This window comes from Phalacrocorax carbo, chromosome 15, assembly GCF_963921805.1.
Source record: "Phalacrocorax carbo chromosome 15, bPhaCar2.1, whole genome shotgun sequence".
In the NCBI taxonomy this organism is placed as follows: Eukaryota; Metazoa; Chordata; class Aves; order Suliformes; family Phalacrocoracidae; genus Phalacrocorax; species Phalacrocorax carbo.
In genome coordinates, this window is record NC_087527.1 from 1,601,284 (window position 1) to 1,621,855 (window position 20,572).

General features: G+C 50.1%; 4 protein-coding genes across 11 annotated transcripts; 1 reads left to right on the forward strand and 3 right to left on the reverse strand.

The window, feature by feature from the left end:
- Nucleotides 1-1,406: 1,406 nt before the first annotated feature.
- LOC104044918 (dynein light chain 2, cytoplasmic-like) lies at nt 1,407-6,782 on the reverse strand. Of its 5 annotated transcripts, none has more exons than XM_064465887.1 (4): nt 6,563-6,782; nt 6,002-6,139; nt 4,473-4,562; nt 1,407-2,203 (listed from the first exon to the last, which is right to left on the reverse strand). In XM_064465887.1, the coding sequence occupies exons 2-4, from the start codon at nt 6,131-6,133 to the stop codon at nt 2,153-2,155; spliced, it is 273 nt and encodes a 90-aa protein (XP_064321957.1). In that variant the 5' UTR covers nt 6,134-6,139; nt 6,563-6,782; the 3' UTR covers nt 1,407-2,152. The 5 variants fall into 5 exon arrangements, 3 of the variants coding, with proteins under 3 accessions (XP_064321957.1, XP_064321956.1, XP_064321955.1); XM_064465886.1 differs by having other exon boundaries at nt 6,002-6,144; XM_064465885.1 differs by lacking the exon at nt 6,563-6,782 and having other exon boundaries at nt 6,002-6,536.
- Nucleotides 6,783-6,907: 125 nt separating this feature from the next.
- On the reverse strand, nt 6,908-9,793 carry LOC104039542 (dynein light chain 1, cytoplasmic). Of its 2 annotated transcripts, none has more exons than XM_064465890.1 (3): nt 9,663-9,793; nt 8,911-9,048; nt 6,908-7,535 (listed from the first exon to the last, which is right to left on the reverse strand). In XM_064465890.1, the coding sequence occupies exons 2-3, from the start codon at nt 9,040-9,042 to the stop codon at nt 7,398-7,400; spliced, it is 270 nt and encodes an 89-aa protein (XP_064321960.1). In that variant the 5' UTR covers nt 9,043-9,048; nt 9,663-9,793; the 3' UTR covers nt 6,908-7,397. The 2 variants fall into 2 exon arrangements, with proteins under 2 accessions (XP_064321960.1, XP_064321959.1); XM_064465889.1 differs by having other exon boundaries at nt 8,911-9,053; nt 9,663-9,791.
- A 399-nt stretch (nt 9,794-10,192) lies between these two features.
- COQ5 (coenzyme Q5, methyltransferase) lies at nt 10,193-17,527 on the forward strand. Of its 2 annotated transcripts, none has more exons than XM_064465841.1 (7): nt 10,193-10,211; nt 11,613-11,762; nt 12,258-12,482; nt 14,620-14,726; nt 16,392-16,480; nt 16,685-16,796; nt 16,914-17,527. In XM_064465841.1, exons 2-7 carry the CDS (start codon nt 11,654-11,656, stop codon nt 17,013-17,015), a joined length of 744 nt encoding a protein of 247 aa, XP_064321911.1. In that variant the 5' UTR covers nt 10,193-10,211; nt 11,613-11,653; the 3' UTR covers nt 17,016-17,527. The 2 variants fall into 2 exon arrangements, with proteins under 2 accessions (XP_064321911.1, XP_009509833.2); XM_009511538.2 differs by lacking the exon at nt 10,193-10,211 and adding an exon at nt 11,029-11,218.
- A 650-nt stretch (nt 17,528-18,177) lies between these two features.
- On the reverse strand, nt 18,178-20,394 carry LOC135315759 (dynein light chain 1, cytoplasmic). 2 transcript variants are annotated; one of them, XM_064465842.1, is made up of 3 exons: nt 20,291-20,394; nt 19,683-19,825; nt 18,178-18,570 (listed from the first exon to the last, which is right to left on the reverse strand). In XM_064465842.1, exons 2-3 carry the CDS (start codon nt 19,812-19,814, stop codon nt 18,433-18,435), a joined length of 270 nt encoding a protein of 89 aa, XP_064321912.1. In that variant the 5' UTR covers nt 19,815-19,825; nt 20,291-20,394; the 3' UTR covers nt 18,178-18,432. The 2 variants fall into 2 exon arrangements, with proteins under 2 accessions (XP_064321912.1, XP_064321913.1); XM_064465843.1 differs by having other exon boundaries at nt 19,683-19,820; nt 20,291-20,378.
- Nucleotides 20,395-20,572: the final 178 nt, after the last annotated feature.

Below are 20,572 nucleotides of genomic sequence, written 5' to 3' on the forward strand. Positions count from 1 at the left end.
ACGGGCCTCGGCCACCGCCCGCCTTCCCCGGGCTGCCGCAGGCCCCGGCCCGGCAGCGCTCCTCGGCGGCCGGCCCCGGACTGCCTCACCCGCCCTGCGCCGCCGCCGGGCCACGGACCCGCCAGAAATAACGACCCGGCGGCCGGGACAGGGCTTCGCCTTTATTCTCCACAGCGGTGCTCCAAGAGGCAGCGGCAGAGAAAGAACGGGCTGGGGCTGCGGGGCAGTACATCCAGCCAAACACCGGGGGGGGGGGGAAGCGGCAGACAAAACGCCTCAGAATATGGCCAACGAAGAAAAATAAAGGGGGAAAAGGGCAACGGGGCTGGGGCAGGGTCTGGAGCACAAGTGTGCTGGGGGGCGGCTGAGGGGGCTGGGGGGGTTTAGCCTGGAGAAGGGGGGGCTGAGGGGAGCCCTTCTCGCGCTCTGCAGCTGCCTGAGAGGGGCTGGAGTGAGGGGGGGGCTGGTCTCTGCTCCCAAGGAACAAGCGATAGGACGAGAGGGAACGGCCCCAAGCTGCATCAGGGGAGGTTTAGGTGGGATATTGGGAACAGTGTCTTTACTGCAAGGGTGGTCAGGGCTTGGACCGGGCTGCCCAGAGAGGTGGGGGAGTCACCATCCCTGGGGGGGGTTCAAAAATCACATAGACATGGCACTTGGGGACATGGTTTAGGAGGCCTGGGGGTGTTTGCATTGGTGGTTGGACTTGATGATTCTAGAGGTCTTTGCAAACCTTTATGATTCTAGTAAGAGAGGTTTGGAACAGAAAGAACTAAACTCTGCCGGTTCTTAAGCAGGTACAAGTTGACAGAACTAGGGGTTAAGCTTACAAACACACAAGCCTGAGAGGATACAAAGATTCAATTATTTCCACTGAATTGCTGCAAACAACTATGAAATTAAAAAAAAAAATACTCTCTACTGCCTAATTTAAGTGATATACTTTAACTTCTCCTTCAAAGCAAAAGGGGGGAAAAGCCCACAAGGCAGAGATTCTAAAGGCATTTTTAACTAACCCTTAAAATAACATTCAAAGGTCTTGAGTGCATCTGCTGATCCCTTTCCATTATTTTAGGGATGAGAGCCTCAAGTTCACTGGGACAGAGGTTCCTAGGTTTCTTACAGGAAAAGTAGGGGTGGAATGCAGAAGGGCAGAGCCAATAAATAATATTTTAAGAGAAGCCTCATAAAAGGCCTTATTTTTAACTCCTGCTGGCTCCCTGTTTAGGTCTGTTATTCTCAGAATTAATCACCAAATTACAAGGGTGGTTACCACAGTGTTCAGAATTTTTTTTGGACTTGAGAAGAGAAACTTTCTAACAAAGTTAGTCATCCACACCCACAGGAAAATACAAAATAGCAGAAGCAATACTAGAAAAAAAAAAAAGGGTACATAGCCATAAAACTTTTAAAGGCAGAACATAACACTTTTATTAGCAAAGAAGCTGGCTGTGGAAATAAAATAAATACAAGGAAGTATTTTGTTTGTGTGTCTATTTTTGTTGTTTGCTATTTTCCCCTTAACTACAATAAAAACATGCTAGCAAAACCCCTGCCATTGCCCTCGAAGGCAGAGCTCTGCTTCCTCAGGAAGGCTGAAGGTACTGGGCTTCATGACGTTAGCAGAAAGCTGAGTAAAAAGACGAGAGTTTAAGAAATAGTTCATGGCTCTAAGCACCCTTGAGGAGGAGGACAGTAACAGGACCCAAGCAGATAAGGATGAAGTGACTGATCTTGTGAGTCACAAAACTCTTTTCCACAGCACACTGTGAGGTAGGATTGTATTTCCTGTCAAGCTCCTGCAGAGGAGGCCACTGGGAACTCACTCACTATTCAAGTGCTGCCTTCGGAGAGCGGAGGAAAGGACTTAAATAGGACTTGTGAAAGAAAATGGGAACCGGTGCGTGTAAGCGTTGCAGAAAGGAACATAAGGACACCAGCCTGCAGAGAAAGTCTGCCTGAATTATCTGTGTCCACAGAACTTGCTTCTCTAGAACTGTTTACTCACTAACATTTGTGCTTGATTTTTGAAGTCCATACAACATTCAGTAGGAAAACACTACAAGCAAACACTTATCCTCTTTATATGAGCTGCAATGTCGTGCTCAATTTTCCATTCCTCCTGAGACTGAACGGCGTGCTCCACAGCGTCTCACTGCATCTCCTCAGACATGTCTGTATCCTTCACCACAGCCGTGGTTACCTGTAACAAAGAAAGAACGGCGTTCAAAGCCGCAGGAGCAGCGCCTGCCGGGCGGGCACAGGGTGCCATCGCCCCCGGCCCGCGGCCGTGCTGGGGCCGCGGTGCTGCCGGCTGTGGCACAGGCACAGGCACGGCCGCGGCTCGGAGCCGCCCGAACGCTGCCTTAACGGCCCGGGCGCGTCGAGCACCGGCTCTCCCGGTGCTCCGGCCCGCCACCACACCGGCACGGCCGGAGCGGTGTCACACCCCGCCGGGCCCCGCCGCCCTCCCGGCCTGGCCCTCCCCACACCCGCTCCGGCTCGGCACCCCCCCGGCAGCCCCAGGAGAGGCCGCAGCCGCTCCCGAGCCCGGCCCCGGCGGCCTTTCCCCGCCGCAGGAGACAAACCGAGCATGGCCGCAGCCGCGGCCAAGGGCTCACAGCCCCACGAGGCTGCGAGGAAGGTCCCGCCTGCAGCTCCCGTGGACGCTGGGGGCGGCCGCGGCGGGAAGGGGCCCGGGCACTGCCGCCCGCCACCCCCCTCACCGTGCGGCGGCGCCGCGGGAGGGGCCCTGTGCGGAGCGACGCGGGAGAGGCTCAAAGACAGGCGAACGCGCCGCCGCCGCGCCCGTTTAACCGACCCCCGTACGGCCGTCGCCCCTCAGCGCCTCCAGCCCCGCCCTCCAGGCAACGACCGCCAGCCATTGGTCAGTGCTACCGCCCCACCCAAGGGCTCATTGGCCAGTAGCGGGCCCCTCCCGGGGACGAGTCCCCTGTCAGACCGGCACGCCCCGCCCCCGCTGCCATAGCGACGGGACTGCCGGGCCGCGGGACACCGGGAGGGCCGCCCTCGGCCCCAGCGCTCCCCGAACCGCTGTAACGCTGGGGACGCTGAGCGGGCACGGGCAGGACACTCAGCCGAAAGGCCCCCGGTACTCTCTGCAGGTGGACTCACTGCAAAACTGGGGCCCGGCCTGATATCCCTCAGAAAATGGAATTTTTGAACTGTCTGCTAAAGCCGTAACAATTAACTATGGGAGCCTGGCGCAGCAGAAGTTGAGGGCCGGAGACAGAAACTGAGAGACAGGGAAGCACCTGTTTCATGACTATATCCTTGAGGAGAGCTGAGAGACGGATTAAAGTAAACATCCCACCTCATAAGCTGCTGAGAACGGGGTGATAAACTGCGTAGTCAAGGCGAACCACACAACTAACTGGAATGTATATAAGAACTAAGTGCCCAGTAGGGGAACTATCCTTGTGATAATACTGAAAATCAGGCCCACAGGCCAGGAACCACCCCCCCTCTAGTAAGTCCCTTAGTCTATGAGCATGCACAGTAAATCAAAGTGGGCTGTCCTGTTACATCAAAGCAAGAAAGAAATTAACAAATTATTAGCTGAGGCATGTGAATATTAGCTGTGATTGACATATTTAATTGTATAAATGCCTTGTAGTTTCTCAGGGTGGTGCCCTAGCTTTGTGGGTTACCACCTAGCACCAATCTTTGCACAAAAATGACTTGAATAGAATACCTCCGCTTTGTGTGTAGTTTGGCATTTTGCACACTGGGCAAATAAACACGCTTTTCGGGATAACAGACGGAGCGCTGCCGTCCAACGGGACCAACGGCTCGGAGCATACCCGGGGAAGCAGTCTCCGCACTTCTCTGCGGCGAGGAAGCTGCTATCAGCAGGGACTTTGGGTACTGAAAAAACAGGCAGGACACTGAGCTTCCTTTCAAGGCTCTGTACAGCCACTAGCACAGCCCTTAACCGCACCCAGGTGATGGGAGCCACCAGGCAAACGGCTGCCTGTAGCCCAGGCCACAGCCTTTCCATAACTCTCATTTGCTCCTGGCGAAGTGTGGTCCTAATGGCAGGGCTCCTCTGTGCAGCTTTGGGTTACTGACTTACTCGGGGGTTTAGTTTGGCACTCAGATATTCTGGATTTGAGAAGAGATTCCTTCAAGAGGAGGTTGTTCACAGGGAAAGTGGGAAGAGCACAAGCAGTGTTAGGGAAGAAGCAAAAATAGCTGTAAAACCCTTAAAGATGGAATACAAGTAACATTTTTATCAGCAAAGAAGCTGACTTTGGAAAAAAAATAAATACAATGGGTTTTTTTTTCTTTTTTCCCCTAAAAACAACAAAATCACCAAGCACTCCAGAAAAATCCCCTGACATTCCTGCTGAAGACCAAGGTCTGCTTCCTCAGGAAGGCTGAAGGCACTAAGCTGGTGTCATCAGGGTGCAGTCCTGTGAGCACAGGCAACTCTGAACAACGACCCATACCTGTAAGTAGCTTTGAATGGAAGAATATTCACTCCACACATGAGGAAGATGAAGAGCCTGGTCCCATGAGACGCACAGCTGCTGGAATTCCTACAATGCAGTGCCGAGTGGGACTGTGTTTCTTCTCAGACTCCTGCAGATGAGATCACTACGAACTTTGTATTAGCACAGTTCTCACCCAAAAGCTGACTACAGATTCTTTGTCGTTAATGTGCCTCTTCTTAAAAAGTATTACTTTTTGAAAAGGCAACTGCGAAGCAGCATACGCTTTCAAGTATAAGGACTGTGTTACTTACTTCTTATACTTCACCTGCTGCTTAGACAAAAAAAAAGGCCACCGTGCTCCCTAGCTGAGCAGGAATAAGCCCAGGGACTGCAATTTCCCCCAGAAAAAGCCATATCATATTCCCAAACTATACTGTTGAAGTATCAGGTCACACGATCATGCCCTCCAATCATACCCGGAAACCTACCACGCGTTGCAGAAAACGAGATATACAGCTCTGCTGCAAGCAGAACACTCCAGTCAGTAATTATATACTGTCATACACAATAGCTCTCAAACAAGGAAATATTCTGTGAGTGCATGCAAGCACTTCTGACCAGTTATTGTGATCCTGGATAATTTATCTCCTCACCACAATTTCTCAGGTTCCAACTAGGAGCCTCAAGGAAAATCTGATGAGCCCAAACTCTCTGTCCTCTGCTACACATAGAATGTTGTTCTGACAAGTGGAAAAAATAATATCATTTTTTATTATCATTATCACCTGCTCACATCTCTGTGAGGGTGACAGGAAAAAGAGACCTCCCCAAGAGAAACAATTGTACCATTTAGTCGAGTGACTTTTCAAACAGATATTCCACTCAGATTCATGTAATATTTAACCTCCACTGGCACCCTTAGATTTCTTTACTATCCTGAGACGGCAAAGCAGAAAATGTATCAGAACTAGATCTTTTGTGCATCGTTATTCATCTTCATGCATAACAGGTATTCTGTGGGCACAGATAAACAGTGCTCCAAGACATGGGATTTTACATGGTTCAGCACATAAGCAGGTGCAAATACAGATGATGTGCAGAAAATCACTTTCCCCTGCAAATTTTGAGCCAACCAGCCAATCTTGCACAACTATTACAGAACTAGGCGCAGAATCCTACAGCTAATTTGAGCACAATTTAAACCAAGGACTAGGAAAAAAAGGCATTCCCTCAGAGGGAAGTTACCACAGCTTCAAAGGGCTGTATTTTCTGCCAGCTAACCAGTCACACTGAGAAAGGCCAGCACTCTCCTATTCTGCTAGACAAGGAGATAAAAAACAATTAAAACCAGAAGGTATTGCAAAAGATAAACTGTGAGTACATGTGAGGGGTGGGAAAAGGAACACGAGGATTACCAGCGTACAGGAAAAATCCAATGTACCTCGTGTCCACAGAACTTGCTTTTCCAAGAACTGTAGCAACACCTACCCTGCTTGACTTCTGGTGTGGAAAGTGTTCAACAAAAGGACTATACAAGTATTTACCTTCTTTATAAGAGCTGCAATTTCTCTTTCAACGTTACATTTCCCTATGGCCAAAATTGAATACTCCACAGCATCTTGCTGCATCTCTTCGGACATGTCCGCATTCTTGATGACGGCCTTTCGGTCGCTCATGGCTGCCTGCACTGAGCAAAGAGGACGAGAGCCAAACGCTGCAGGAGCCTCCCTGCGAGGGCGGCCTGCCGGGCGGGCACAGGGTGCCATCGCCCCCGGCCCGCGGCCGTGCTGGGGCCGCGGTGCTGCCGGCTGTGGCACAGGCACAGGCACGGCCGCGGCTCGGAGCCGCCCGAACGCTGCCTTAACGGCCCGGGCGCGTCGAGCACCGGCTCTCCCGGTGCTCCGGCCCGCCACCACACCGGCACGGCCGGAGCGGTGTCACACCCCGCCGGGCCCCGCCGCCCTCCCGGCCTGGCCCTCCCCACACCCGCTCCGGCCCGGCACTGTCCAGCAGCCCCGGGAGAGGTCGCAGCCGCCCCCGGCCGCCTTTCCCCACCGAGCTCGGCCTCAGCCCGCCCGTCCCCCCCAGGCCGCCCCAGATCCCACCTGAGGCCCCCCCAGCCCCGGGGGGCGAGGGACAGCCCAGCCGCCCCTCGCCGGCTCTTGCAGGGCCGGCTGACGTTCATCCCGGTTCTCCCCGCTGGCGGGGGCCGCCCCGGGCAGCTGCTGCGCCTCCGAGGGCGGGGCAGGTGGGCGAGCGCCGCCGCTGCCCCGTAATGGCGACGAGGCGCCCGCAGCAGCGGCCGGGACCCGGATGGAGCCGTTCCCGGACGGACCCGCCGGCGCCGCAGGCCCCGGCCCGGCAGCGCTCCTCGGCGGCCGGCCCCGGACTGCCTCACCCGCCCTGCGCCGCCGCCGGGCCACGGACCCGCCAGAAATAACGACCCGGCGGCCGGGACAGGGCTTCGCCTTTATTCTCCACAGCGGTGCTCCAAGAGGCAGCGGCAGAGAAAGAACGGGCTGGGGCTGCGGGGCAGTACATCCAGCCAAACACCGCGGGGGGGGGAAGCGGCAAAAAAAAAAACAGACCACCTCAGAAGAAGGGAGGTTTGGAACAGAAAGGACTAAACACAGTCAGTACTTACATAGCACAAGCAGTAAATAGGCCGTACTATAGATGGCTATAAAACTCTCAAAGGCAAAATTGCTCCAATAGCTCTACTAGCAAAGAAGCAGCCTTCGGAAAAAAAAAAAAATACAAGGAAGACCCTTTTGGTACTTTTTCCTTTTTATATCCACAATGTATCATCATCTGCTATATCATAATCCCTGCCATTGCCCTTGAATATCCAAGTCTGCGTCCTCAGGAAGGCTGCAGTAACTAGTCAGAGGAGTCAGCACACAGTCCTGGAAACAGATCCAAGCTTCAGAGTCCGTGGTTCTAACCAGACTTGAAAAGAAGAATAGCGACTTGGCCGAGGTAGAAGTAGATGAAGTGCTTGGTCTCATGAGTCACGTAGCTGCCAAAGTTCCTTCCCACGATGCAGTGCCAAGTGGGGTTGTACTTCTTGTCAAATTCCTACAAAATAGAGAAATTAAGAACTCTTCTGAACAGCTATTCACTTTCTGAGCAAGGCAATTAGAGGAAGAGCAGATGCTCTGAAGTACTAGGATTATCTTATTTACATCTTATTGTTCACCTGCTGCTTAGTCAGACAAAAAAAAAGAATCCACAAGAAAAAGCCGCAGTGCCCCGTATCTGAGCAACAGTAAGTTTAAAACATCTCCTTTGTTCAGGAAAAGTAGTCTTTCTCCCCCCATAACTCATCCCCTGATCCAAAACTACAGCCCTTGAGGAAAAGCTTCACCACTAGTTTTATACCCACAGAGATTAAGCCACAATTTAGCCACATTGTTCATCTGCAACGAGGGTGCTGAAGGGACTCAGTGGAAAATTCCCTGCCACATGCTGTGTAACACCAGCACTACCAACAAATCTGTCGGTAGCCTTTGGTAGACAGATAAAATAATTTGTATTTTATATAGGGTTTGTTTGAAACATGTAAATTCCCAGTAATTGCTACAAAGAATACCTGAAAGATACTAGACTGAACTCTCTCTGTTCCGCTGTCATAGACGCTTCTTGCATCTGGGGAAAAAACACCTTTCTGTATTGTGGACATAGAAAACCAATACTGCTCTAGTGGAAGCAATCATTCTGCTTGGTCAATTTATTTTTAAACATCTCTTCCACTCAGTTTAGTTAAACTTCCATTGACACTTGCCCATTTCTCCATTTGCCTGAGTTGACAAAGCAGGAAATATAATCAGAACTAGATGTTTCCCATGTTCTGTATTGTTACCCTACATAAAGAACAACACAGACATTGCAAACAACAGATAATCAGTGCTTACAGGATTTTTTGTGATGTTTTTCTTTTTCTTTTTTGCTTACATCACTACATAAGGAGACCTGTGATTACAGCAGACTTGCAAAACACTATCCTTCCATGAAATTTTTGACCAAGCTGCAGAAAACTGTGGACAGGCTCTTATGATTAAAGTCCAGTAAAACTGAAATCAAGGAATATGGAAAAGAGGCTCTCTCTCAGAGGGAGACCGTAGGAGACGTCAGTAGGGCCCCTGCATTTTGCACAAGCTTATCAGTCACAGGGACACCATCAGCTGCTGCTCTATGTTCTCCTGGACATGGGACAGTGGCAGAAACAGCTTAAGCAGAAAGTGCTGCCAGGGAAAAGCAGAAAGACCAGGAAAAGTCCACCTGAAGGGTGGGGAAAGGAACATAAGGACACCAACCTACAGAGAAAGTCCAACTTGATTATCTAGTGTCTCTGGAACTTGTTTCTCTAGAGCTACTTGCCTGGCAGCATTCTCCCTCCTTGATTTCTCATGTGCATAGAGATTTCACGAGGACGGTGCAAGCAAACACTTACCTTCTTTATGTGAGCAGCAATGTCCTTCTCGATGTTGTACTTCTCCAACGCCTGGGTCGCACACTCCACAGCATCTTGCTGCATCTCTTCGGACATGTCCGCATTCTTGATGACGGCCTTTCGGTCGCTCATGGCTGCCTGCACTGAGCAAAGAGGACGAGAGCCAAACGCTGCAGGAGCCTCCCTGCGAGGGCGGCCTGCCGGGCGGGCACAGGGTGCCATCGCCCCCGGCCCGCGGCCGTGCTGGGGCCGCGGTGCCGCCGGCTGTGGCTCAGGCACAGGCACGGCCGCGGCTCGGAGCCGCCCGAACGCTGCCTTAACGGCCCGGGCGCGTCGAGCACCGGCTCTCCCGGTGCTCCGGCCCGCCACCACACCGGCACGGCCGGAGCGGTGTCACACCCCGCCGGGCCCCGCCGCCCTCCCGGCCTGGCCCTCCCCACACCCGCTCCGGCCCGGCACCGCCCTGCAGCCCCGGGAGAGGTCGCAGCCGCCCCCGCCGCCTTTCCCCAGTGAGGCAGGCCAACCGAGCCCGGCCTCAGCACCTCGGCGATGGCTCGCAGCCTCACAAGCGGCTGCGGGGAAGGTCCCGCCTGTAGCTCCCGTGGACGCGGTGACGCTGGGGGCGGCGTCCGGGAAAGGTCCCGGGTACCGGCCGCCCGGCCTCGACCTTCCCAGGGACCGGGCGGAACCGGTCCCTCCAGGGAGCGCGCCCCCCGCCTCGGCGGCCGAGGTCCTCCCGCCACTCTCCTCACCGTGCGGCGGCGCCGCGGAACGGCTCTGTGCGGAGCGGTTGGGGCTCAGGGGAAGTCGAACAGGACACTGTCGCCGTCGCCGCACCCGTTTAACCAACCCGCCAGCGCCGCCGTCGCCTCCAAGCACCCCCAACCCCACCCACTCCCTACTGGCCCCCAGCCATTGGTCAGCGCTACTGCCCCTCCGGGCGCTAATTGGCTAGGATCTGGCTCTCTCCTAGCGTTTTACCGCAGCAGTTTCTTTCAGACCGGCATGCTCCGCGCCCGTACCCGTTGCCATAGTGACGGGCGGCGGGGTGGGGCGGTGCCGGGGCGACATGTGGCGCCGCCCCGCGTCCCGCCGTGCCTGAGCCGGGCCGAGCCCGCGGTATGGCCCAGCTTCAGCACCCGGCCTGCGGGTACGCCTGCTTGCTCTCGGGCGGTGTGCAGCCTCTGCTCGGCCCAACTCGGTCTCTCCTTATGGCTGAGCTGCCTGTACGCGGCTGGTAGCTGGCGTTCGTACAGCGGCCTGCGACTGCAGAGTGAGGGAGGTTTGCCAGTCGTTCTCTGGTAGGCAAAGATCGGCTCTCCCTATAGCTGAGGCAGATATATGTGTCATATAGGGGTCGCGAGACCCATATGTGATGCTTTGCAAGGCGTCCTGCCTTGTAAAAATCAGAATTTTAGGTTTTGCCTAAATCTGTACGTGTGATACGAAAAAGTCGTGTCAGGGTCAGAGGATAGCGCTAGTAAGTCTCAACGTGGAAGGAAGATCTTGGCAAGGTAGACCAGTCGCGCGAGGGGGATGCAGCGCCTGCTCTGATTTCTGAAGTATGATGCAAGCTCTCATGAGAAAGAGATTCTTCTTTGCGTCAACAAAGCTGACAGAATTTCAGGACTATTCAGACGATGCGAAAAGTGGGGCAGCTTTTGTAAAACCTTAGCGGGAAAGGTCCCTCATTAATGCTCCTGAGAGGCATTTGGGGCAACCTTTCACTCCCCCCCTCAGCTCGTTAGAGCTCTCCCTTCTACTCTCAGTGAGATTTTACGCTTACCTTCATTACCAGGAAACTGCAAAATTTAAAGTCTAAAGAAGATAAAATTATTTTGCAAAATTACGGAAACATGCTGCGTGAGGTGCACTGGGTTTGGGTTTTTTTGGGGGGTTAGGTGTTTCGCCCCCCCGTCACGCATATTGTACCATTCCTAAGCCGCTGGTAGCCCGGGGGCGTTTGGCGGCTGTCGGGGCCGGCACAGCCCCGGTGCGAGTACCCCGCGCGGGAGCCCGGAGTGCGGAGCCGCAACCCCGCGCCTCCCGGGGCCGGGACCGCGAACGGGGCGCCCCCGCCGGCGGCGGGCGGAGCCCCCGGGCCCGGCGCGGCGGGAGGGCGGAGGGCGGGCGCGGAGGTGGCGCCCTCACAAGATGGCGGCGGCGGGTCTGTGTCCGTGGCGGGCGCTACTTGCCCGCCGTGGCGGGGCTCTGCGGGCCCTCTGCCCCTCCGTGCGGGGCCTCGCCGCGGGGCAGCAGACTCACTTCGGCTTCCAGACTGTGACGGAGGCGGAGAGGAGGGAGAAAAGTGAGGGCAGCGGTGGCGGCGCCCCGGGGGAGGGCGGGCTGGAGCCCAACGGGGCTCCCGGGCAGCCGGCGCGCTTCGGCTGCGGGGCGAAGGGGAGCTGGAGGTGTGTTTGGAGCCGGGCTGTTACCGGGAGTCTCAGTGAGCAGTATGGGTGTTAGGGCTGCTCCATCCTTCCCCTCCGCTCCGGAAGGGTCACGGGAAGACGCTGTGTTTCTCCAGAGTTGTTTGTCAGGCAACAAACCCGGTAGGATTATATCGTATTTGTTGTAAGGAATTTTCAGGTGGTCTTTTTCAGTTCCACATGGTGGCAAACCCCCACGAGGCAATAAAGGACAGGTTTTACTTCCACAGGAGCATTTGAATTGCATCTCGTTCTCGCATCCTTCCTTTGCAGTTTACCAGGTGTTTGAAAGTGTGGCCGAGAAATACGATGTGATGAACGATTCAATGACTCTAGGGATCCATCGAGTGTGGAAGGATATCCTGGTGCATAAAATGAACCCTTCCCCAGGAACGCTTCTTCTTGATGTTGCTGGAGGAACAGGTAAATAATTTTGGTGAGTTCCATGTGACAGTGCCACACTCGTTTTCGGCTGTTTGAGTCTGCTCAGAATTAATTTGCCTAACTTTTTTTTTTTTTCCCCTCAGTTCCCTGTCTTTAAAACTAGTGAAGCATCTACTTGATTTTCACAGAGAAGAGTTCAGAGCTAACTTCTTCGTGTTTTTAATATCTTGCTCAACGGCTTTGAAAGTGTTACAGTACTGCCATGATATATTTTTGAAAACTTTTTCCAGTTGTAGGAAGTCATGGACTCTTTGCTTTTAATATGTTCCCTTTGTATATTATATATATACACACACACATATATACACACATATACTGTCTTTCTTCACCCGCCTGTGTGTGTGGTTTTTATTTTGATTTATATATTTGTATAAATAAAAATGAACTCATTTTTATGTTCAGAAGCTTATGTTCTAATTTCCTGGAGTCAGAAAACATTCCAAAACGTGTATATTTCTTTTAAACCAAATGCAGGTGACATCGCCTTTCGATTTATTAATTACGTTCGCGCTGTACGAGAACGTCAGCTCCAGCAGAAGCTTAAGCACCATCAGAATTTATCATGGCAGGAAATTGCTGAGAGTTACCTGGAAGACAAATTTAAGTTGCTAGGGGACTCCCAAGTGGTGGTCTGTGATATTAACAAAGAAATGTTAAAAGTTGGGAAGCAGAAAGCGCAGGACCTTGGCCACTCTGAAGGTAAGTCATGTGTTGTACCATTTCAGTAGCATGCCTGATAGCAAGAATTTGACACGATAGCCATCAGGTAATCACCGCTTCAGGATTACAACACACGTTATATAGCCATGGTGTATACTATAGCTGTGTTTCCATATTTGCCAATGTTGAGTTACTTTTTCAGTGAGCATGTAGGTAGTATGTTTTTCAGATGTACAGCAATCCTCTTGAATAATACTCAAACTGTCAGAACTATATATACGGAAGTATCCATGAGGTCTGATACCAAGCTATCCTTCAAAATTGGTCAAATAATCTAAACCTCCTCTTTATGTCTGTGCTAACAAATCTGATTTTACTAAGGCAGGTAATGCAAAAGAGCTCAGCCCTAGAACGATTGCACTGAAGATCTTCTAATGGGAATTTTAAGAATCAAGGCAGCAATTAAAAAATGCAAGAACTAAAGGATATTGTGAATATATAATACTTTCCACAGTTAGAGCATATGCTAATAATACTCAGAGAAATTGAATTATATTAAATGTTAGTTTGCAGGTCAATGGATTAATTCACTGATATCTAGAATTTATTGGGGACCACGCCACTCCTGATTGAAAAGCTTGACTTTAAGAAGTAAGACATGGAGAAAGAAGTCCTGCTTGTGGCTCAGTGTTTGTATGATAGCTGTTTATCCTCTCTTCATTTACGGATATTTGGCAAATATTTTAGCAATGTAAAGTATACCAGGAGGTCCCCAAACTTTGTTTGCCTGGATACCACTATTAGATATGCCCTGGGCAGCCCCTGCAGGTGTGTTACGAGATCTCCTGTGTGTCCTTTCCCTGCGCCCTGCTCCCACACCCCTGTTGGGGCTTCGCCCTCCAAATTGTGTCGGCTGAAGGACATACAGAACAGCTCAGTAGCATAAAGGGGCTGAAAGACAAGCTGCTGGCACAGGTTCTGTCAGCTGCTCTTGCTCCCTGCTGGTGGGTTACCCCAGGCCATTGCCTGCCTGCCTCTCCATTCTCTTTAGAAAGCAAACCTATTGTAAAAGCATTGGTTCTTCCAGCCCTGGCAGACTGCATACATCACACTTATCTGACCAGCTTGCAAGCCTGTTCAGAGCTCTTTTTGTGCATCACAGTTTGGGAACACCTGAACTATACCAACACTGTAAGTATAAAAGCTTTACAACTGTAGCTTAGGACCTGAAATAAAGCCTGATGCTGCCTCCCAGCTACTATAAATAAAGCATTTTGTTTAATTGGCTGCACTTCTTAGGTATTTTTGTGACTTACCAAATTCTCAAAATGAGTATTTACACTTTTTAATTTTCTTCCTCTGCACATCATAGCTGTAGAAGCCCAACAGTCATCTTGTTGCCTGTGTTGCCTTATTCCCTGATGTGCCACAATTCTGACTTCTTACTCTTTATAGCTCCCTTGACTTCTGTTTTTTTTCTGTTAGCTTTTTTTTTTGTTTGCATTTGAGCCACCAAAAACAGTGACTTTAAGAACTATTAATTCTAAATTGAGCAGTTTATTTTTGGTACCAATAACCTGGATGTCCGTGCACCACAGATAGACATGGCCTTGATCCATTGGGGTTTGGGAAGCAACAGAGCTGCAACAAGATCACATACTGATAGTGCTGATGCAGAAAGTGTGGCATTTCATGTTCCTCAATCTGTGGAAGCTTTCTAGGAAGATGTTTGAAGTGTTTTGGCCATTGTTGCATGGCAAGACAATAATAATTGTTTATAGTTACTCTTTGAGCAGAGATCTTCTTTTTGCAACTTTGCTACAAACAAATGGCAGCCAGTTTCTGGGAAGCCCGTTGCTTTCCACTATGTGCAAGATTTGGGTGAAATCTTCCTGGCAGACTAAGGCACGGTGAGCACAATGTGTGTGTATATGCAGAAGAATGTTTTGGTGCAGCTGCAAAAAGAACTACTTTGCTTGAAAGACAGCTGTACAGTACATGGCCTTGAAAGGTTTGTGAGTACAGACCAAGGTGTCTTTTTGCCTACAAAAATGCAAAATTGAGGTATTAGTTTTAAATATCACTTTATTAGTAATCATTTCCTTCTGGAATAGGTAAGTTCTAGTCTTTCTGGAGCAGTCTGAGTTCAATTCTGTGTCCTTGGCTTTTACTACAGGCTTGTCCTGGGTACTTGGGAATGCTGAAGAGTTGCCCTTTGATGATGACAAGTTTGATGTCTACACAATTGCCTTTGGAATACGAAATGTAACGCGTATTGATTTGGTAAGTTGCTGTAGTATATCTTGACATAGGGTCCTTACAATTCACCCAAGCTTTTTCATTCTAGCGGAGGAAGCTTAAAGAAACATTGTTGTCTACTTCTGAAACACTTAAAATAAGTGACGTGGTGTGCAGCTTGTTTGAAAGAAGAATGCAATTAAATGCCCCACCTTTGTTGTAAAAAGTTAGATTTATACTAGTTTTGTCCAATCCTTCCAGCTTGGCAAGGCACACAATCTGTTCTTATGGCAAAAAGGGCTGAATGCCATAGTCATTCCCCACCTTCTCCTGACCTATGGTATGACTGGATCCACACACACAGAGTTCAGTCACTCTGCATGGCTCAAATGGCTCAAGTCTTCCTGAAGCAGCTGATCTATATCCCACCAGCAGCGGGATCCAGTGCGTCCTGCCCTGTTCTGTTTCCCTGCCTGAGCCAGCAGAGCTCCCAGAGCAGAAAGTGGGAAGTAGCAGGCTGCTGCCACCGCTGCTGTTGAACCAACCCATTCAGCCCACTGCTGCTCAGTGTCTTTACACTGGCTGGTAGTAGGGTTTCCTATGAAGAATTGAGTATGATTGTAATTAGGGTAGGTAGTGCCCTTTGTTCTAACAAGAATGACTAGCTGTCTTGTGGGTGAAGATAGGTTAGATCACCTGTCTAGCTATAGACTAGTTGTCTGTTTTGGAGGAGTGTGTTACAGCCTGGGCAATGCTCCTTCTGTGGAAGGTGTAGCATTTGGACCTGAACCACCTTGAACTGTATGCCTTTGAGCTTCTGATGGGGATGGCCTTTCACGATGCTTCATCTGCACTCTTCCGAAGCTCTTTATTTTGTAGCCCTTTGTGGGCCCAGCAGTCTGGTAGCATAGCTTCATGGAGACCTGATGCAAAACACATCCAAGCCTCCAGCTGTTTTGCAGAGCTCCTGTCACGTATGCATACTGTTTATATTTTATCCCTTCGGAACATGACAGTTGAAGCTAAGCAGATGTGCAACCTGCAGAGGTTCTTGAATACAACTCTGCTGTGCTCTTGTATGAGAAAAACAGAGTTGTAAACAGAAGTTTGTCTTGGTTCTTCTTAGGTGTTTTATTTTGCATATAGGATGGAATTTTCAAAGTAGCCAGAGGTTTTCTTCTTCCTTCTCCTTCCTCCCTGTTCTCAAACATTGCTCTTCCAAAATCCAGTATCATTTCTTCTTTCATCCTTTGGGTGTGCCTAACATTTGAGTAAAATCTTTTATTTTGATTAAAAAAAAAAAACCCAACCACCTATCATGCGTTCTTTTCATTTTCAGCTTCGTGTAGCTGAGTCAACTTCTCCCTTTTGGGTTTGGTCTGTAATTACAAGAGCTCTGCTGGCAAACATTCATCAACTAAGAGTAGGGAAAAAGAAGAAAAATTGCAAACCTGACATAGTTTCAACAAAAAGCCTGGTATAAATCTCTTCATGTAACAGCAAGAGTTTTTCTGGTTTGGTTTTGTTGTTTGTTTGGGTTTTTTTTTTTTGTACTTGTCTTGAGATGCTTCTCCACAAGTAAATACTGGAGATTGCCAGTCAGGATTCTCTTTACTGCCCTCAGTTCATCACTGAGTTGCCATCACGTGGCATGATAATAGGTGAGTGCTGTTCTACAGAAACAAACTTATCACATCTGCTTTGTCCCAGGCACTTCAGGAGGCTTATCGTGTGTTGAAACCAGGAGGAAGATTTCTCTGCCTTGAATTTAGTCAAGTCAGCAATCCTCTTCTTTCCAGGTACGAACGTGGTGACACTTCATGCCATGTCACGAGGCTCTCTTATTTGTATTCAGCCAGAATAAGAGATGGAGACACTTCGAGGCTACCTCACTGTGCACTTTAAAATCAATTACAGGCTCCATAGCGTAGATCAACTTGTGTTGGAGAGGGTTGGTTTTAAACTTGTTTGTATTAATCTGCATTTACTGTCTGTCTGTGCAGGCTCTATGATCTGTACAGTTTCCAGGTTATCCCTGTTCTGGGTGAGGTTATCGCTGGTGACTGGAAGTCTTACCAGTATCTCGTGGAGAGCATCCGACGTTTTCCGCCTCAGGTAAGATAGTGCTTCTCTGAATTCACTAACATGCAAAACACAGTCCCAGCGTAATCTTGCAAGCAGCTGGCTTATTGGCCTTCAGGTTGTTATAATTATGGAACTGTTATTTTTCAGGAGGAGTTCAAGGCAATGATAGAAGATGCAGGGTTTTTTAAAGTGGATTATCAGAATTTAAACTTGGGCATTGTTGCCATTCACTCAGGTTTCAAACTGTGAGTCTACTATGTAGCAAAATGCAGGAGGTGTAATTTTCCTGAGGAACATGAAAGCTGTGGAATTTTAACGCTATAAAAATTGAGGAGGAGCGTTAAGAACTTGTGCAACAGATACTTGCTCAGCAGTCAGACCCAGAAGAACATCAGCTGCCTTTTTTTCCCCCAAGAAACCTGTGAATGAAGTGACTCCTGTGGCATTTCTTACATGTGCATTTCCCTTCAAGTGCAACATAAAGGACATGGCCAAACCTGAGCAATGCTAACAAATGAAGCAACTTCAGTTACTGGTGGTGCGCATACAGAAATAGACTGGTCTTCGAATAAGATGCCTCCTTTTTTTCACTCACCTTCAAGGCGGCTATTGTACCAGTGAGAAGTGACTTGGATTTATTGGATTTTTATTAAGCTGTCATTATCTTTGTCATGTGGACTCTAAGGGATTTTTCTCCATGATTCCTTCACTTCTTTCAAAGGCAAATGGAAGGCTTCTGAAATAAAACAGCTCTGCATCAACTTTTTTCACTTAAGTCAATGTTCTAAACTTTCTAAGAAAGGATTTTTTTTTCTCACAGAAAATGACCCCATAACTATCTTCTGGGATGAGATTATATTTTTTTCACCTCTATATGACATCTTTTTGTCATTTCTAGATACATAATCTCTATGAAAAATGTGCATTTCCTTCTGTTCTTCAAACTGTTGAAGAACAGATGCTTCTGTAGCAGGATACAGTGACAGAGTAAAAAAAAAATCTAGAGAAGGTATAAATTTATGTTTTAAAATGAGAGCTGTGTAATGAACTAGTACAAAAATTTCTCTCTTCTGAAAATGGGGAGGTGAAAGGACTATTGCTTTTGACTCACCAGTTCAGCTGAAAACAGCAAACCAGTGCCGTGTATCTAAACTCCAGAATTTGTACTGGAGGTTGTGCATGCTGAAAACACGCTTATCAAGAACTGAAAAGCAGTCTCTCTTCTGTCAGGGAAAAGATCTGTTATTCTCAGTTCCTGACTGATCACATAGTCAGCTTAGCTCCAGATTCAGATGCTGTGGATTTTGGGGTGGGGCAGAGGTGGGCATGTTCCTCCTTCATTCACAGTGGAATAAAGAGGGTAATGCAAGCCCTAAGAGGGCAGATGGGCAGAGAAAACTCTACAAGGATAAATTTGTTCCAACACTTTTATTAGCAAAGAAGCCATCTTTTGAAAGAAAATAAATAAAAGGAAGACATTTTTGCCTTTTTTTATAGCCACAATGAAAATACCAGCTGCTACAGCAAAATCCCTGACCATTAACAATACAACAAAAGACCTGGGAATCAAGGTCTGTTTCCTCAGGAAGGCTGAAGGTAGGAGGCTGTTTGGAGTCAAGTGTGCAGTCCTGGAACCAGGTGAAAGCTTCAGTCAGAGTCCATGGTTCTAACCAGACTTGAAAAGAAGAATAGCGACTTGGCCGAGGTAGAAGTAGATGAAGTGCTTGGTCTCATGAGTCACGTAGCTGCCAAAGTTCCTTCCCACGATGCAGTGCCAAGTGGGGTTGTACTTCTTGTCAAATTCCTGCAGAAGAGACAACTAGGAATTCAGCATTTTTGTGAGACTTGTACTAATATTGTCTAACAGGGTTGGGTTGTTGGTTGTTTTTTTTTTTGCAATGATATGTCACTTGTTAGCAAGTATCAAGAAGGCAATTAAGGAGCAGCATATGATCTTAAGTGCAAGGATCATCTGTCATTTTATAACTCATCTGCCGCTGCTTAGTCAGACCGAAAAAAAAAAGTGCATCTAAGCTGAGCAGGAATAAGCTTTAAACATGTTTGGGGAAGTAACTTTTCCCCAAAAGTCATATCATTATCTCAAACCATAACTTTTAAGAACATCACTGCTTGTTCTGAGTCTCAACAGATGAAGCCATTATTTTGACATCGCTAGTTGTTTTCAGCAAGGATGCTGAAGGGACTCTTGATGGAAAATTCTCTGTCACGTCCTTTATGCCAGGTCATGAGAAATTCTTCCTACACACCATGGTCAGGACCCTGATATGGCTTTCAAATAAACATGTGTGTACAAGTCTACTACAAGTAAAACGTTGCAGGCAGCGGTATGTACTGCGGCACGCAACAGCTATCAGCTGAAAGACTTTTTGCAAGAGTTTGTGTTCTGCTCAACCAAGCCCTTCTGCTTCTCACAGCTCAGTCAGGCTCCCAGTAGGAGCCAGAGAGGAAATCTGACAAACTGGAAGCCATGAACCATCTGTTCTGTGTTAGCACAGTTTGTATTACATGTGGTGGAGGGGAAGAAAACCATTTCTTATTAAAAGGTCAGCAAACCATCACTTCTCAAATAGGCTCCACAGAGCCCCTGTGTTTTGCACAAGCTTATCAGTCACAGGGACACCATCAGCTGCTGCTCTATGTTCTCCTGGACATGGGACAGTGGCAGAAACAGCTTAAGCAGAAAGTGCTGCCAGGGAAAAGCAGAAAGACCAGGAAAAGTCCACCTGAAGGGTGGGGAAAGGAACATAAGGACACCAGCCTGCAGAGAAAGTCCAACTTGATTATCTAGTGTCTCTGGAACTTGTTTCTCTAGAGCTACTTGCCTGGCAGCATTCTCCCTCCTTGATTTCTCATGTGCATAGAGATTTCACGAGGACGGTGCAGGCAAACATTTACCTTCTTTATGTGAGCAGCAATGTCCTTCTCGATGTTGTACTTCTCCAACGCCTGGGTCGCACACTCCACAGAGTCCTGCTGCATCTCTTCGGACATGTCCGCATTCTTGATGACGGCCTTTCGGTCGCTCATGGCTGCCTGCACTGAGCAAAGAGGACGAGAGCCAAACGCTGCAGGAGCCTCCCTGCGAGGGCGGCCTGCCGGGCGGGCACAGGGTGCCATCGCCCCCGGCCCGCGGCCGTGCTGGGGCCGCGGTGCTGCCGGCTGTGGCTCGGGCACAGGCACGGCCGCGGCTCGGAGCCGCCCGAACGCTGCCTTAACGGCCCGGGCGCGTCGAGCACCGGCTCTCCCGGTGCTCCGGCCCGCCACCACACCGGCACGGCCGGAGCGGTGTCACACCCCGCCGGGCCCCGCCGCCCTCCCGGCCTGGCCCTCCCCACACCCGCTCCGGCCCGGCACTGTCCAGCAGCCCCGCGCGGCTGCAGGGGGGGCCGCACTGCTCTCGGCACCGACTGCCGGTAGGGCCGGGCACCGGGAAAGCTGAGGCACGGCGGCTGGTACCCCGGGCCCGTGCCGGCCTCCCTCGGGAGCCGCCCTGCCCCTCTTACCGTGCGGCGGGCGCTGCGAGACCGGCCCTACAGCGGAGTGCCTCGGAGCGGTGGTGTGGGCCGCTGCACGCCGCCACCGCCTCCGACCGCCCCCAGCCCCGCCCCCTCCGCCGACCATTGGTCAGCGCCACCATCATCCCGAGCGCTAATTGGTCACGGCCCGGCGCTCTGGTAGGGTTTTACTCCTGCGTTTTCTTTCAGACCGGCATGCCCCGCGTCCGCGTCCGTTGCCATAGCGACGGGCCCCGGGGCGGGCGGGGCGAGGCTTGTGGGGTGGCCCGG